The sequence below is a fragment of the Sarcophilus harrisii genome, chromosome 4 (genome assembly GCF_902635505.1).
Source record: "Sarcophilus harrisii chromosome 4, mSarHar1.11, whole genome shotgun sequence".
NCBI lineage: Eukaryota > Metazoa > Chordata > Mammalia > Dasyuromorphia > Dasyuridae > Sarcophilus > Sarcophilus harrisii.
In genome coordinates, this window is record NC_045429.1 from 438228467 (window position 1) to 438244080 (window position 15614).

Genomic DNA, 15614 nt, shown 5'->3' on the forward strand with positions numbered 1-15614 from the left:
TTCCCTCTGTGGCAGTGGTTGTTTCCAGTGAATTGTCTGCAGAGCATTGTGATCCTGGAGTCACAGGGGGTTCTCCAAAAAGCCCCACTCTGGCCCTGTAGTCCTTCTACCCTCAGCCTCCCCAGTCTCCTCTCTTCCCAGAGAAGATGGGCCATCCACGTGTTGTTCCCTGGTTCTGATTGGCCAGCCACTAGCATTCGTGGAATGTCAGAACTGGAATTGACTCGGAACATTATGAACTCTATTACCAGCTCACCATACAGGAGGAAACAGCTCCAAAGGAAAGGAAATGATTGACCCAAGATCAAACAGGGAGCTAGTAACCTAGTCAGGACTGAACTCCCATGGAGAGGAAAAGTGAAAAAGAGATTTCTGATCCTCAGGCAACTCGGTTCTCAAAAGTCAGGGCCCAGAACAGCTAAAGGGTCACTTCTTTTTCCCCCTCTTTTAAAAAAAATTTTTATTAATTGTTTTATTTTCTGGTTTCACATGTATATTAACTTTTTAAATACACATTTCTTTACGAATTGTGTTGAGAGAGAAAAATCAGAAAAAAAGGGAAAAACCACAAGAAAGGGAAAAAAACAGAAAGAAGAAGTGAACATAGCATTGTTGATTTACATTCAGTCTTCATAATTCTGGATGCAGATGGCATTTTCTGTCCAAATTATATTGGGATTGCTTTGGATTCCTGAACCACTGAGACGAACCAAGTCTTTCATAGTGGATCATGGCGCACTCTTGCTGTTCCTGTGTATGGTGTATTCCTAGTTCTGCTTGTTTCTCTCAGCATCAGTTCATGTAAATCTTTCCAGGCCTTTCTAAAATTGGCTTGTTGATCATTTTTATAGAACAATAAGATTCCATTACCTTTATATACCGTAACTTATTCAGCCATTCCTCAATTGATGGGCTTTTACTCATTTTCCAGTTCTTTGCCACCACAAAAAGAGCTGCTCCAAATATTTTTCCACATGTGCGTCCTTTTCCTTCCTTTATGATTTCCTTGGGACACAAGGCTCAGTAATGGCACTGCTGAGTCAAAAGGTGTGCACAGTTTTGTAGCCCTTTGAGCATAGTTCCAAATTACTCTCCAGAATGGTTGGGTCATTTCACAGTTCCACCAACAATGTATTAATATCCCAGTTTCCCACATCCCTTCCAACATTTATCATTATCTTTTCCAGTCATTTTAGCAATCTGAGAGGTGTGAGGTGGTATCTCAGAGTTGTTTTAATTTGCACTTCTCTAATCAGTAATCGTGTAGAACATTTTTTCATATGACTATAGATAGCTTTAATTTTATCCCCTGAAAATTGTCTGTTCATATTTATCAACTGGGAATAACTTATATTCTTATAAATTTGACACAGTTCTTTATATATTTAGAAAAATAATATATAATATAATTTATATTTATAGAATATAAACAATATAATATATATTTATAGAATATATAGAAATATATAATATAATTGCCTGTAAAGATTTTTTCCCAGGTTGGTACTTCTCTTTTAATCTTGTTTATATCAGTTTTATTTGTGCAAAACCTTTTGGTTTAATGTAATCAAAGTTGTCTGTTTTACATTTTATAATGTTCTCTAGTTCTTCTGTGGTCATAAATCCCTCCTTTCTCCAAAGATCTAATAGATAAATTACCCCTTGCCCTACGAATTTGCTTATGGTATCACCCTTTTTGTCCAGATCATGTATCCATTTTGACCTTATTTTGGTTTGGAGTGTGAGATATAGATCTTTGCCCAAAGGGTCATTTCCAACTTGAAGGGTCCCTGGGCATTCTCTCCTATAACCAAGAGACTAATCCCCTAATAGCCAATTATCTGATGGTGAGCGTCTGAATTTAACTGGCCGGACCTCAGATGATAGACACACAGTCTTCCATAAGCTCTAGGTTCAGAGCCTTTGTTCTTGGCTGAGACATGCCAGAGCTTGCATTCTGTCAGCATAGCCTTAAGGAACCCAGCATCTCCTCCCCACCGTGGATCTGCATTGGCATAGGGCTTTGAGAAAAGGACCTTTCCAAAAAAATTAAGACCAGAACCTGCTATTCCCCAAATCCTCTTGCCTTCAAGCATGAAATAGTTAACCTGAATTTGGAACTTGGAGTCATGAAGTCTTGGCTTCAAATCTCACCTTCAGTTCTTACTGGCTGTGTGATCCTGCCCAAGTAATTTCATCTCTGTATCTCAGTTTATTCATCTATTAAACAGATATCATAAAATCTGTAACACTTGTCCCACCAGGTAGTTGTGGGACTCAAATAAGATGATGTATACAAAAGCATTTGGAAACCTTAAAGTTTATGAAATAAGTATTAGTTATTATTATTATTAGTCATTTTTATTCTCCTTTATGTCCTCTTACATTAAAAGTAGATCAGATAGAAACAGTTTTGTGATAAATTAACAGCCTGCTCTTGCTTTTTTATATACAATGATCAGCAAACTAGTACAGGTAGAGAAAATGGTTGCTTTTTATAGTTAAATAAAAGCACTGGACTGTAAGTTATTTCAGTCAGTCAATTGATAAATAAACACATGTATATATGTGTGTGTGTATAAAAGTATATATGTGTGTATAAAATAAACATATCTATATCTATCTATATTTATATAGATATTAGCATCTACTATGTACAAGACAATGTGCTAAGACAAAAGAAAGATCCTGCCCTCAAGGAATTTATCATCTAACAAGAGGAGACAACATGCAAATAAATACGTACAAAGCAAGTTACATACAGGATAAAGAGGAAATAATTGAAAGAAAAGGCACTAGAAGTAAGACGGGTTGGGAAAGACTTCCAAGGCCTGATTATCTGTAGAATCATGGAAAGAAACTTGAGGGCAACTCCGGAAGTAGATAGGATGACAGGGATGATATGCGCCTCTTCCCATGTAGTTTTAATCTCTTCTGATCAAAAGGACTCTGTGTTTTGAAAGTGTCTCATTACACATAGTTTGGAGGTTATATCCATGTTGACATCCCTTTAAAACATCATCCTTAAGTTACTTAATATGGATCAATGTTAGGTCTAAAGCACGGTAAGCAAGGACTTCATCTCTGATAATACTCCTATTCCAAGAGTCCATTTGTTGAATTCTCAAGAGTATTTGGGAGTTTGCCTTTCTAGACAGGAATTTATCATCTAGTTTATAAGGAATAGCAAGTTCCTTGTGTGTAATTCTGATCATATCTTTTTAAGTATGTGGTAGATATTAAATCTTCTCACCCTGAGGTGATATGTTGCAGTTTTTGCTGTTTCCTTACAAAACCTGGACCAGAAATTTGGGGAAGGAAATAAAGGAAGCAAGTGGCCAAGTATAAAGGATTCTTAAAAGTTATATATAGAGGCATAATGAGCAATTCTAGGGCCCTGAAAGAGTACCACAAAGCAGATAGGACATCCTGAGATTTTCCTTACAAGAAAAGTATCCATAAGAGAGACACAGACATTGAAAAACACTTTGAGACAGCAAAGAGAAAGCATACCTTTTATTAGCTTCCTATTTTAATTAATTATTCTTGTTAATTAGGTGGGATAAGTTCAGTTGTTTCTAATTGTTGAGGTACTATTGATAGGACAGTTACTATCATTGCCCTCTTAAATTTCATACCCTGGGTCAAAGTACTGGCCATTCTACCTTAGTTACGTCTCTGGTTCACGAGTATGTCATACTTTTCCCTAGTTCTGGTTTGTGTAAAACCCGAATGTGACTTCTACATATGCTCTTAGTATGAGAATAACAGTAGAAGTGACTATAATAACTCGCATTTCTACATCACTGAGACATAGCATGATGATTTTTATCTTCAACAACCTCAGACAGTGGGGTATGGTATAAAGTGTTAGGCTTGACATTAGGAGAGACTCAGATGCAAATTCTCATTCCAGGTCTTATTTTCCTTGTCTCTAAAATGAGAAGTTTGGGGCAGCTAGGTGGCACCAGCCCTGAAGTCAAGAACACCTGAGTTCAAATCTGGTCTCAGACACTTAACACTTCCTAGCTGTGTGACCCTGGGCAAGTCACTTAACCTCAATTACCTCAGCAAAAAAAAAAAGAGAGAGAGAGAATTTTGAAAGTTTCTGAGATCTTATGTTATATACAAATTCCCTGGGCCACAGTTTCCTCATGTGTACATTGAGGATTTGAGGTCCTTCCTGCTTCTAAATCTCAGATCCTAAGTCACTTTCTTCTGTAAAATCAAAGATTTGAATGAGATAATCTCCAAAGTATGATTCTAAGGTATATCTAATGTCCATGGGCCTCAGTTTCCTCATGTATAAAATAGGGATTCATTCTAGATGGGCTCTGGAGTCTCTCCCAGATCTACATTTATGATCCTATCATCATGGGCTGATTTTGTTCCAGTGTATCCAGTCACTGGATGGCATAATGTGTAGATCACTGGGATTGGAATTATCAAAGCCTGAGTTTGAATCCTGTCATAGTCACTTACTATCTCTATGATCCTGAGCAGGTCATTTCAAGTTTCTCAACCATAATTATCTCTAAAATGGGTTTTATAACAGCACCTGCCTCTGAGCAGGTCTTCTGTTGTATGGATCAAATGAAATAGCATGGGCATAGTAAACCTTAAAGTGCTTTAACAATTCTAGTTATTGTCATCATTATTGTTTTCCTTTCTAAGTAATCTCATTTTAGAGGAGCATTCTTTTGTCCTGGACAGCTTATTTGCTCACTACTATAGGATTATTTTTCATAAATAAACCTATTTTAATACAGCGCAATTAGGTAGCACAGTGGGTAGAGAGCATTGGGCCTGGAATCAGGAAGGCCCATCTTCTTGAGTTCAAATTCGGCCTCAGACACTTGGTATCTGCATGACCGTGGGCAAGTCCCTTAATCTTGTTTGCTTCAGTTTCTGAGCTAGAGAAGGATATAGCAAACCCTTCCAGTAGCTTTGCCAAGAAAACCCCAAATGAAATCATGAAGAGTCAGACACACCTAAAAAAACTGAAAGACGAAAACAGCCATTTTTAATGCTAGAAAACTCTGCTCCCCATGATGGGGTGGAGATATTGATTCAGGGTTCAGCAAGGTTGAGTGGGCAAATAGAGCAAAAGCACCAGTGGGTAGACAGGCAGGTGGGCAGGACTTGGGCAGTGTGCATATCTTGATACAGGCACAAATGCACTGTGCTTATCCCAGCTCCATCCTGAGCCACAAAGTCAGTATTATGGGTGATGAAGCAGAACTTGTCTGTGGCTCAAGGAGTTCTGAATTAGGAGTCAGGAATCCTGAGTTCTAGTCTGGGCCTCTGTCCTTGAGTAGCTTGTGGTCTTGATCAGACCGCTTCGTTTCCCTGGACCTTGCTCAGATCCTGTAGTAGTGATATGCCCATATCTAGGTTCCAGGAAAAATACTGAAAAGCCAAAGCATGGCTAACCTCTTTGGGCCTCATTTCACTCATCTGAAAAATGAGAGTGTGGAATTAAGTGATTCCAAAGCTCCCTGGGATCAAATGATCTGGAAGAGCGCTCACCTGGGTGGCTAGAAGGATGATATCCTCAATAGAAACAGGGAAATCTAGAGCCAGGATAGGTATAGAAATATGTAATGAGTCACGTCAATAAGTAATTACAAAGTACCTACTAAATACTAGGCCCTGTGCATAATAGTTACCTTTAATTCCTGATGAATTAGGGAAGGACCATAGAGTTAGAACTGGAAGAGACCTTACAGTCAAATGAGTCAATCCTCTTGTTTTATTTATGAGAAGAACAAGGCCCAAAGAATCCCTTCCCAACGATTCTCAGAGGCAGGATTTGAACTGGAGTCTTCATGACTCCAAATCTAGCACTCAAGCCACTGGGCCATCTAGTGGTGGTTCTCTCCTACAGTTGCCTTCTCTCTACAACAAACCTGACTTGACTCTTCCTTCTCTCCTAATTCTGCTTCTAAGTCACTCATTTCTACAGCATCTGTGAGCTCAATTAGACCACTAGAAACGAGGAGTTGCTGGCAGAAGTTCCAGTGGTTATGTTTTTTGAAGAACCAAGAAGGAGGCTAGAAATAACTCAGAGAGACAGTGATCCTTTAACCTGGATGTATTTAGATTCCCACCATGTGAGCAGCATATAATGATGGAGATAGTGGTGCTGAAGGGAACAGCTCCTACTGTGTGACCAGTATTTGATGATAAAGTTGGTGGTGCTGAGAGGACAGCTCCTACTGTGTGAGCAGTATATGGGGATAGGGAGAATGGTGGTGCTGAGGGGGACAGCTCCCACTGTGAGAGCATATATGGTGATGGTGATGATGACGGTGGTGCTGAAAGGATCAGCTCCTATTGTGTGAGATGAGGATGGGGAGGATGGTGATTCTGAGGGGGACAGCTACTGTGAGAGCAGTATATGGTGATGATGATGGTAGTGGTGCTGAGGAGAGGACTAGCTCCTACTGTGAGAGCAGTTTTTGACGGTGAAGATGGTGGTGGTACTGAGGAGAACAGCTCCTACTGTGTGAGCAGTATTTGATGATGGTGATGGTGATGTTGAGGGGACAGCTCCTACTGTGAGAGAAGTAGATGGTGATGGTGATGGTGGTGCTGAAGGGCACAGCTCCCTAGCAGAACATGGAACCTACAATGCCATCCATCCCTTGAGATGGGCAGGGGCTAATTAGGAAACATCTCTGAGTCCCCACAGCTTTTCTATTCTTTCGGTTGCATTTTTTTCGGTTTTATTTTTCAGCTTGTGAAATTTTCCACCATCTGCTTTGCTTTGGCGGCATGTTTGCTGAAAATATCTCAGCACCTCCCTAATTCCCATAATTTCGGGGGGGGGGGGTTGGAAACACTGAGACATGGTGTCAACATGTTAACTGCTTCTGATGCTCTGGAGTTCTTGTCCGTGGCTGGGCTGGCCACCTTGAGTTCACACAGGGCCTGGAAATAGTCTTTGCCCTGCTTTCCAGATGTAGCTCAGACCTGGAGAGTCCTGAGAATTGTCAAGGGTGCTTGTGCTGTGATGGGTGAGAATCTGAGCTTAAAGTAGAGTCAGAAGGTGGTTAGAAGCTTGAGGAGTTCTTCAAGATCACCTCGTCCAACCTTCTTAATTCTTTTGCATTTTTAAAAGTTTTAATAGATGTTCCATTTTATATCCCATTTCATTTCAGAATCTCCCCTCTCCTGGCCTTGAGCAAGCCTTCTCTTGTCACAGAGATAGGTTTAAAGCACAATTCATCTGCATCAGCCAAGGCTGACAAACCAATCCCAGCAGAGATGGTGTGTGACATCTTGTCCCTGTAGTCTCTCACCTCTCTACCACAGGCAGGAGCCTTTGAGGAAACTTCCTCACAGGTGTCTCCTAGTCTCTCCCCTCCTCAGTCCATCCTCCACACAGCTGTATGATTGATGGTCCTATAACAGATCTGACAATGTCACGGCCTTACTTCTGGCTCTAGACTTCAGAAATGATCCTCCTTCACCCGCTTGACAACTGAGGAAACTGAGGCCCAGGGAAATAAAATAATTTGCCCAAGGTCATTTGGAGTAATTTTCATGGGTAGGATTTGGACTGACTACAGAAAAGCTCCTTCTATTACCTGATCCTTATACATCATGCAGCTTTCAATTTCCTAATCCCTTTTTATAATAGATGGAACTAGGTCCCAGGGAAGGAAAATACTTTGCACAGGGTCACACAGTACATGAATAGCAGGATTAGAACCAGACCCCAGGTTTACTGATGCCCGGATTAGGCTACTTACCCTTGTACTGTGCTGGATGCTGATGCTTGGCTGAGTTATCCAGGGTTAGTTTTACTCCTGCAAGGAAGACAGCTGGGTACAGTGGATCCAATGGTGGGATCTGGAGATCCACAATCTGGCCTGTGATCCTGGTTCTGTTACTTCTTAGCTGTTAAACTTTGGGCAAGTGTCTTTCTTTCTCTGGACTTCAGTTTCCTTCTCTGTAAGATGAGAGACAGGTGACCCCTTTAGAGATTCTAGACCTCTGAGTCCCTTCTAGCTCTCAATCTGTGATATCTAAGTCCCTTCAAGTTCCAAATCCAATGATTGCATTCTATCCCTGTTGTCCCTGTTCTTTGTTTGAAGCAGTCAGGAGCGACTTTCTTTTTAAAAAGAGAGATTTTTTTCTCCCCCTCTGAGTACTAAGACTCAGAGTTTCCATGGTGACAGTCAAGCTGATAATCCATTTAAGAGCAAACCAGGCACACAGAACTGGCCTGGCCCCAAAAAAGGGACTGTTGCTGCTTGGCCCAGGTGGTGCTTTCCTAGCTAATACCATGAGAAAGCCTGGGCAGGAGAAAGTACAGGGTGGTGATTAATGGGACGGAGGGGTTACCAACTAGCTCTGAATCCTGGGCTTCTGTTTTCAGCAGCTAGCCAGCAGTCACTGGGGTAGCACTGTCTCTTACTCCAAGTTGTGGAGAACCTTGGGCAGAGTTCCCTATCTCTTCTGCCCCCGCCCACTATCTCCTCCTATCACCTGTAAGTCCAGGTGGGCAGTAGGGTAGGTTCTTTTGAGTGACATCTCCACCACAAAGTGAATTTACATAGTGCTGTAAGAGTAAGAATATTTTCAAAATATTCATAGTATTTTATTTATGCACGACACAGTATTTGACACTGGACATCTAATCAATCAACAAGTATTTATTGAGCACTAGCTATTGCACCAAGTACCATTGGACAAGGAGCCTATAAAAACAAAAATGAAACAGCTCCTCCCCAAGAAATTTACAATCTGAGGGAAATCACCTGATTACAAATAGGTGGGTATAAAATAGAAAAAAAGGAAAATGTCTCGAGGGGTACTGGCAGAGATGGGATCAGTTTCCTTCGATTCTCATTTACAAATGAGAAAAACTAAGGCTCAGGGACCTATTACATAAAATTACAGATAGAGAATTAAAAGGGACCTTAGAGGACACCCAGTCCAACTTTATTTTATAGATAAGGAAGCTAAGGGCAAGGGAAATTAAGTGTCTTGCCCAGAACCACACAGGTAATAGGAATCTGAAGTGGAATTCAAATCCAGGTCCTCTTGGCCAGGTCTTCCAGCCCAGTATCCTAGGGGGTTTCAAATACAAATTGGGAGGGGGACCATGGATAAGGATCTCTGCTGGAGGCATATTGACTCAGAAAACCAAATGTTAGCATTACTTAAATTCTGTGTCGTTTTATTTATGTTGTTAAATATTTTCCAATTACATTTTAATTACAATTACATTTTAATCTAGTTCAGACTAGATTAATTCATCAGATAGATTTCGCTATCCAGTAACCCAAACTGTCTTATTTAGAAGGCACTAGGGGCCATTCCTTCTCTTTTTCAATCCAAAAAATAAATGTGGACCCCACCCAAGGTCTCATTGCTTTGTAATCCCAGTGTGATCATTTGGGGAATGGGAGAAAGAGATGCAGAGGTAGACAGATAGAAACAGAGGGGAGGAGGGAGGAAGAGACAGAGAAAGAAAAGGAGAGAGGATGAGGAAGAAGAAGGGGAGGGGGATAGAGAGACAGAGACATAGATGGAGAGAGACAGAAACAGCAAAGGATACAAAAAATAAATGGAGAAAGGAGGAAAAAGAGAGAAAGAGACAGAGAGAGAAGGAGGGAGAAAATGAATATCATTTGTTGAGGATGGAAGAATGGAAAAACAGGGACCGAAAGATTTATGAGCCTAAAAGCTTTGTTTAATAGACCTAGAAGATTTATGAGCTGGACTGCAGAGGGAGGGAGGCACAATAATGGCAGATGAGACAGGCGTGGGTTTCATGGGGATGTTTCTGGAACACGGGTTCCCCCCAGCCCCCTCCCTAAAGGAAGCCAGGAGTATTTGGGGAACTGTGTGCATTGGGCTTGTATCCAGGAACTCCCATCCCTCTGGCAGATCATAAGCATCTTTTTCCCCACTGACACTGACGCCTCAGCATTGGGCATAGATACTGCAAACTTTCCTTGCCTTTCCTTTTTCTTTTTTCAGTTTGTTTCTTTAGCAGAATTTATTAGAGTAGATTAGAAATGGGATTTGGGGGCCCTTGCTGCAAAGCCCTTTAAGCTCTAGCCTGATCCCAGCTTGAAATCTCTGACACAATGAGAGAAGATGTGGTAGAGGGGGAGCTGCTGGGAAAGCAAGAACCTTTTCTGACAGCTGGGTACCCTTCTCTCTGTGACCTTTGTGAGTGAAATGATCCCTGGAGGCAAAAGCACCTGCATGATCCAGGGGCATCAGTGGAAGCCAGACTGCCCCCACTGGACTCTGTTCTCTGCCTTTTGTTTTAAAAAATAATAATAAGTAATCTTCTCCCATTATGAATTTCAGTTCAAATCAAAACTGATCAATACTTTCTATGTAAACACAACTATGGTTCAGTGATCCTGGCCTCCTTCACCATACTCTTCACATCTTATATTTTTATTTTTGTTCTGACTTATGATTTCATCAGTATGTGGGAACTCACTATTTGGGAAATGCAGATATGTGATTTGTCTCACAGAGGAGAATTAGATTTACTTGAGAGCAATGTGGCTACTAGATGGGGAAGTAGATAGAGCCCGGAACTTGAATCCAGGAAGCCCTGACTTCAAATCCAGCCTCAGACACTTAACTGTAGGACAGTCATGGACATGAACCGATATTTATGTGTGCACATGTATGCATATGGAGAGCTCCCAAGTAAGGAAACTCTCCATCAAGGCAGATTAGCATCTTCTCTGCAGCTTTTTACTAGGGGGTTGCCTGAGGGACAGACAGGTTAAAGGACTTGCCCAGAGTCACCCCAATGGTAGGTGTCAAAGTTGGAACTGGAACCCAGATTTTCCTGTCTCTGAAACCAGTTCACCCCGGTGTGACATACTGCCTCATGTTTGGGGAAGCAATGTGAAATAAATTTGAAAAGGGAGGTTGAAGTTGTTATATGTCCGAGGCAGAAAATGAATCTAGATCTTCCTGGCTAAAAGATCAGCTTTCAGTCTCCCACCTTCTGCTTCCTCTTATCATTATTATCTGTGAAATATTGTGCCCGCCTAACTCCCAGGGCAGTTGTGAAAATCAGATGAGAACCTTTGTGGAAAATGGAAAATCCTTATGAAATGAGGCAGTCAGACTAACTCCTGGGGGCTCTTTTTTGTTTTAAAGAAATGAGCAATTCACTGATTCTCTTGAGCAAAAGAAATAAGAATTTTTAAGAAAATATCAAGGTCTCTCCCCAAAGCCTTCTCATGATGGGCAAAGGAACACAGACTCTCAGAGGCACCTGCAGGTCCTAAACTTTCAATTATGAACCAGTATCTGTTGTCTATAGACCAACCCAGCTAAAACCTAGAGAAATTCATCATCACGTTGCCCATAGGGTTAGGATTTTTTTCTTTTTTTATCATGGTTCTCTCAAAGACCATCTATTAAGCCACAGAAGGCTTAAGATTTGTTCTAGTAAAAGGAGTATCTATCCTGATAAAATCACAGATGCTTGGACTACTAGGGTATTTTTTTACGAAGAGCTATAACTAGGGTGGAGCAATCAGAGCTTTTCCTCAGGACATAGAAATGTGGAGGGTGCAATTATACTTGTATTTCTTCAGTTAATCAAAACAACTGAGCCTAGGATGGAGTTAGAAAGAATAATTAGTTAAAATAGGAAGATACCTACCTCTCAGATTGACTAAGATGACAGGAAAAGATAATGATAAATGTTAAAGGAGATGTGGGAGGACTGGGACACTAATACATTGTTGGTGGAACGGTGAACAGAGCCATCCATTCTGGAGAGCAATTTGGAACTATGTCCAAAGGGCTATCAAACTGTGCAAACCCTTTAATTCATCAGTGTCACTATTAGGCCTATGTCCCAAAGGGATCATTAAAAAGGGGAAAGGACCCACATGTGCAAAAATGTTTGTAGTGGCTCTTTTTGTGATAGCAAAGAATTGGAAAAATGAGTGGCTGCCCATCACTTGGGAAATGGCTGAACAAGTTGTGGTACATGAAAGTAATGGAATATTATTGTTCTATAAAAAATGATGAACAAGCTGATTATAGAAAGGCCTGGGAAGATTTACATGAACTGGTATTGAACAAAACAAGTACAACCAGGAATACATTGTACCCAGCAACAACAAGTTTATGTGATGATCAACTCTGATGAATATGGCTCTTTTTAACAATGAGGTGATTCAGGGCGATTCCAAGAGACTTGTGATGAAGAGAGCCATCTCCATACAGAGGGAGGACTATGGAGACTGAATGTGAATCACAACAAATAACATTTTTGTTATTTGCTTGCTTTTTTCTTTCTCATTCTTTTCCTTTTTAATCTGATTTTTCTTGTGCAGCATAATAAATGTGGAAATATGTATAGAAAAATTGCTCATATTTAACCTATATTGGATTAGGGAAAGGGGAAGGGAGGGAGAAAAAATATGAAACACAAGGTTTTGCAACACTGACTGTTGAAAACTATCTTTACATGTATTTTGAAAACAAAAAGCTATTATTTTAAAAATTAGGAAAGGACCACATAACATCTGCTTCCCCTCTAATTAAGTTCCTCCCATCCCTGACCCTATTCCTTCTCCTCTTCATGATGATCTTCCTTTGTCCTGTGGTTTCTGCCAGGATCTTTGCCTCCTCACAGCAGGGAATTGTATTCCAACATCCCCTTGCTGGAGTGACTGTTCTAAAAAGTTGGTTTGAGATGTTTTTCACATTGCCTTGGGAACATTTCCTGTCACTTGCTCCAACTGCCCAAATTAATAGTTACGGTTCTTACAGCAGGGTCTGATACCCCTGGTGAGGACCCAGAGTTTCTCTAAGATTCCATCTACATTCTCAAAGAAAGAGCTAACTGTGTATATAGAATGTAATCTCTGTGAGGTCAGGGACTGATTCATTTATGCCTTTTTATCACTAGTGAATTGCAGGATACCTGATGGATAGTAGGTGCTTTTAATAATAGATTGTTTGAATGAGTGAATTAATAAGTTGAATCGAATGAATGTACCAATCAGGTTTTTTTGTAATTATTGTTTTCTAGTGTATTTTGAAATCTAATTGAGCAAATCATAGGTTTATTAAAATTAAAGCTGGCAGGGTAGTAGAGAAGGTCCCTTTTCTGGTGTGTTTGGACTAGATCCTTCCAGCCCTGGTCTCTTTCTGACAACACAGATGGAATGACTGAGGGGGCAGCTCTAGGGTGGGTTGGGGTAAGAATATATGCTGAAAAGATTGAGGATGAAAATTGATAAGTTGCCTCCTAATTTGGCAAAATTCAGAATGCAAGGGAATGTCACAAAACCATCAGAGATGAAAGGAACAAAATGACAAAGAACAAACATGCCCCCCTCCGAAAAAAAGACATATGAGAAGAGAGTACGTCCACTTCTTTGGAGAGATAGAGGTTTGTGGGTAAAGAACATGACATGCCTTATCAGGTTGTGTTTTTCTAAGTTTTGATGGTTTTGCTGAGTTTTTCTCTTTTTTTCTTTCAAAAAAGTCTCATAGGAGATGTCTTTCTAGGGACAGGGATACCAAAAGTTATCAATAATAATATTTACTTAAAATGAAGGGTTACAAAGTGAGATTTGGGGCGAATGGAACAGACAATGGACTCGTTCTTCCCCCTCTCTTAAACATTTGGGCCAAATAGCAGTGGAACTTAAGCTTCCCGGGGGCAGAAATTATTTATTGTCTCCTCTGTATTCTCAGTACTTACTGTAGTGTTGAAAGCTTAGGAGATATTTTTTTAATTAAAGCTTTTTATTTTCAAAATATATACATAGATAATTTTCAAAATTCACTTTTACAAAACCCTGTGTTCTAATTTTTCCCTCCTTTTCCCTCATCCCCTCCCCTACACAGCAAGTGATCCAATATATGTTAAACATGGTGCAATTCTTCTACACATATTCCCACAAATATCTTGCTGCACAAGAAAAATCAGATCAAAAAGAAAAAAATGAGAAAGAAAACAAAATGCAAGCAAACAACAACAAAAAGAGTGAAAACACTATGTTGTGATCCCCACAGTCCTCTCTGGGTGTAGATGGCTCTCTTCATCATAAGATCATTGGAACTAGCCCGAATCATTTCATTGTTGGAGAGCCATGACCATCAGACTTAATCATCACATAATCTTGTTGTGTACAATGTTCTCTTCACTGAGCATCAGTTCCTGTAAGTCTCTCTAGGCGTCTCTGAAATCATCCTGTTGGTCGTTTCTTACAGAACAATAATATTCCATAACATCCATATACCACAATTTATTCAGCCATTTTCCAACTGATGGGCATTCGCTCAGTTTCCAGTTTCTTGCCACTACAAAGAGGGCTGCCACAAACATTTCTGCACATGTAGATTGCTTTCCCTCCTTTAGGCCCAGTAGAAACACTGCTGGATCGAAGGGACTGCCCAGTTTAATAGCCTTGGGGCATAGTTTCAGGAGGTGATTAATAAATGCTTCTTGATTTTTTTGTATCCCTTCAATGCCTGGTGCCTAGGAAATGGGTGTTGATTGATTGATTAGCCCCTTCCTCGTTCTGCCTGTTTTTAGAGTATCCAAGGAGATGGTGTCACTTGAACACTTTGTAACCTGTAAGCCTTTTACAAATATCCAGTGGTATCATTGAGTTGGGGAGACAGGCCTGACAGCGAGGAAAGGAACTAAGGCATCACATAAGGCAGGATGTGATGGAGTGTCACAATGACTGGCATCAACAAATGTTTATAAGCAGGGCTGCTCCCAGAAGGTCCCCAGAGACACAGCCTCAGCACTCTCCCCACCTCACCCATCCCAGCCTATTATCCCTTTGACACTGAGGATGTTTTTCCTTCACCGAGATCACAATCTCTCTCGCCTCTAATTGGAGCTGATCTTTGCCTCTTGCTCGGTCCCCTGGGGATGTCAAGAGCAACTACTTCCCCTTCCCCCATGCAGAATCCCTTCCTTCTTAGATGGGCGCCCAGTGAGTAGGCTGGTCCCCTGCCCGGTGTGAGCCAACGGGTACAAGAATAAACATTCTCAGCCTGTGTTTTTCTCTTCTAGTGGTTTCTAGTGACAGCGACAGTGACTCAACCTTGAGCTCTTCCAGCCTGGAAGAGTTGGGGGCCAAGAGCTCCAAAGATAGCAAATGCAGAACAGAATCAGGTAAGGAGGTGGCGGTCGCCCCTGCCAAGAGGCTGAGCTTTGAGAAGCCCCAGGGCTGGGAGGGGCAGACTACAGAAGAGTATCCTTGAATTGAACATAACTCTCTAGGGGACACTTCAGTGAATATCCATGCACCATTAACTCAGGGCCGGGAACAGTGTAGGAAGGCAAAGCTCAAAGTGTAAGGGACCCCAGAGGCCATCCAATTCAACCTGAACTGGTCCAGACTATTGATTCTCTCTGCAATATCCCAGACAAGGGGTCATCCAGTCTGCGCTTGAAGACTTCCAGTGATGGGGAATCACCCCCTGGAAAGAATGCCTTGTTTGGAGTCAGAGGACCTAGGGTAGCCTCCCCCTTCCCAGGGCACTCAGCCAGGTCTTCGTTGAAAGGGCTAGAGCCTGACTTAACCACATTAAGCAGACATTTTTCTTGGCACTTTGGAGTTTCAAAAATGCAC

General features: G+C 41.1%; 1 protein-coding gene across 2 annotated transcripts in view; it reads left to right on the plus strand.

Annotated features, from left to right (window-relative positions):
• Positions 1 to 15614, plus strand: part of RPH3AL (rabphilin 3A like (without C2 domains)) — a 163495-nt gene that overhangs the window by 140841 nt on the left and 7040 nt on the right. For both annotated transcript variants that reach the window (XM_012549845.3, XM_012549847.3), the window contains one exon: positions 15053 to 15154. In XM_012549845.3, coding sequence (XP_012405299.1) covers positions 15053 to 15154 — 102 coding nt within the window. The remainder of the gene's footprint in view (positions 1 to 15052; positions 15155 to 15614) is intronic.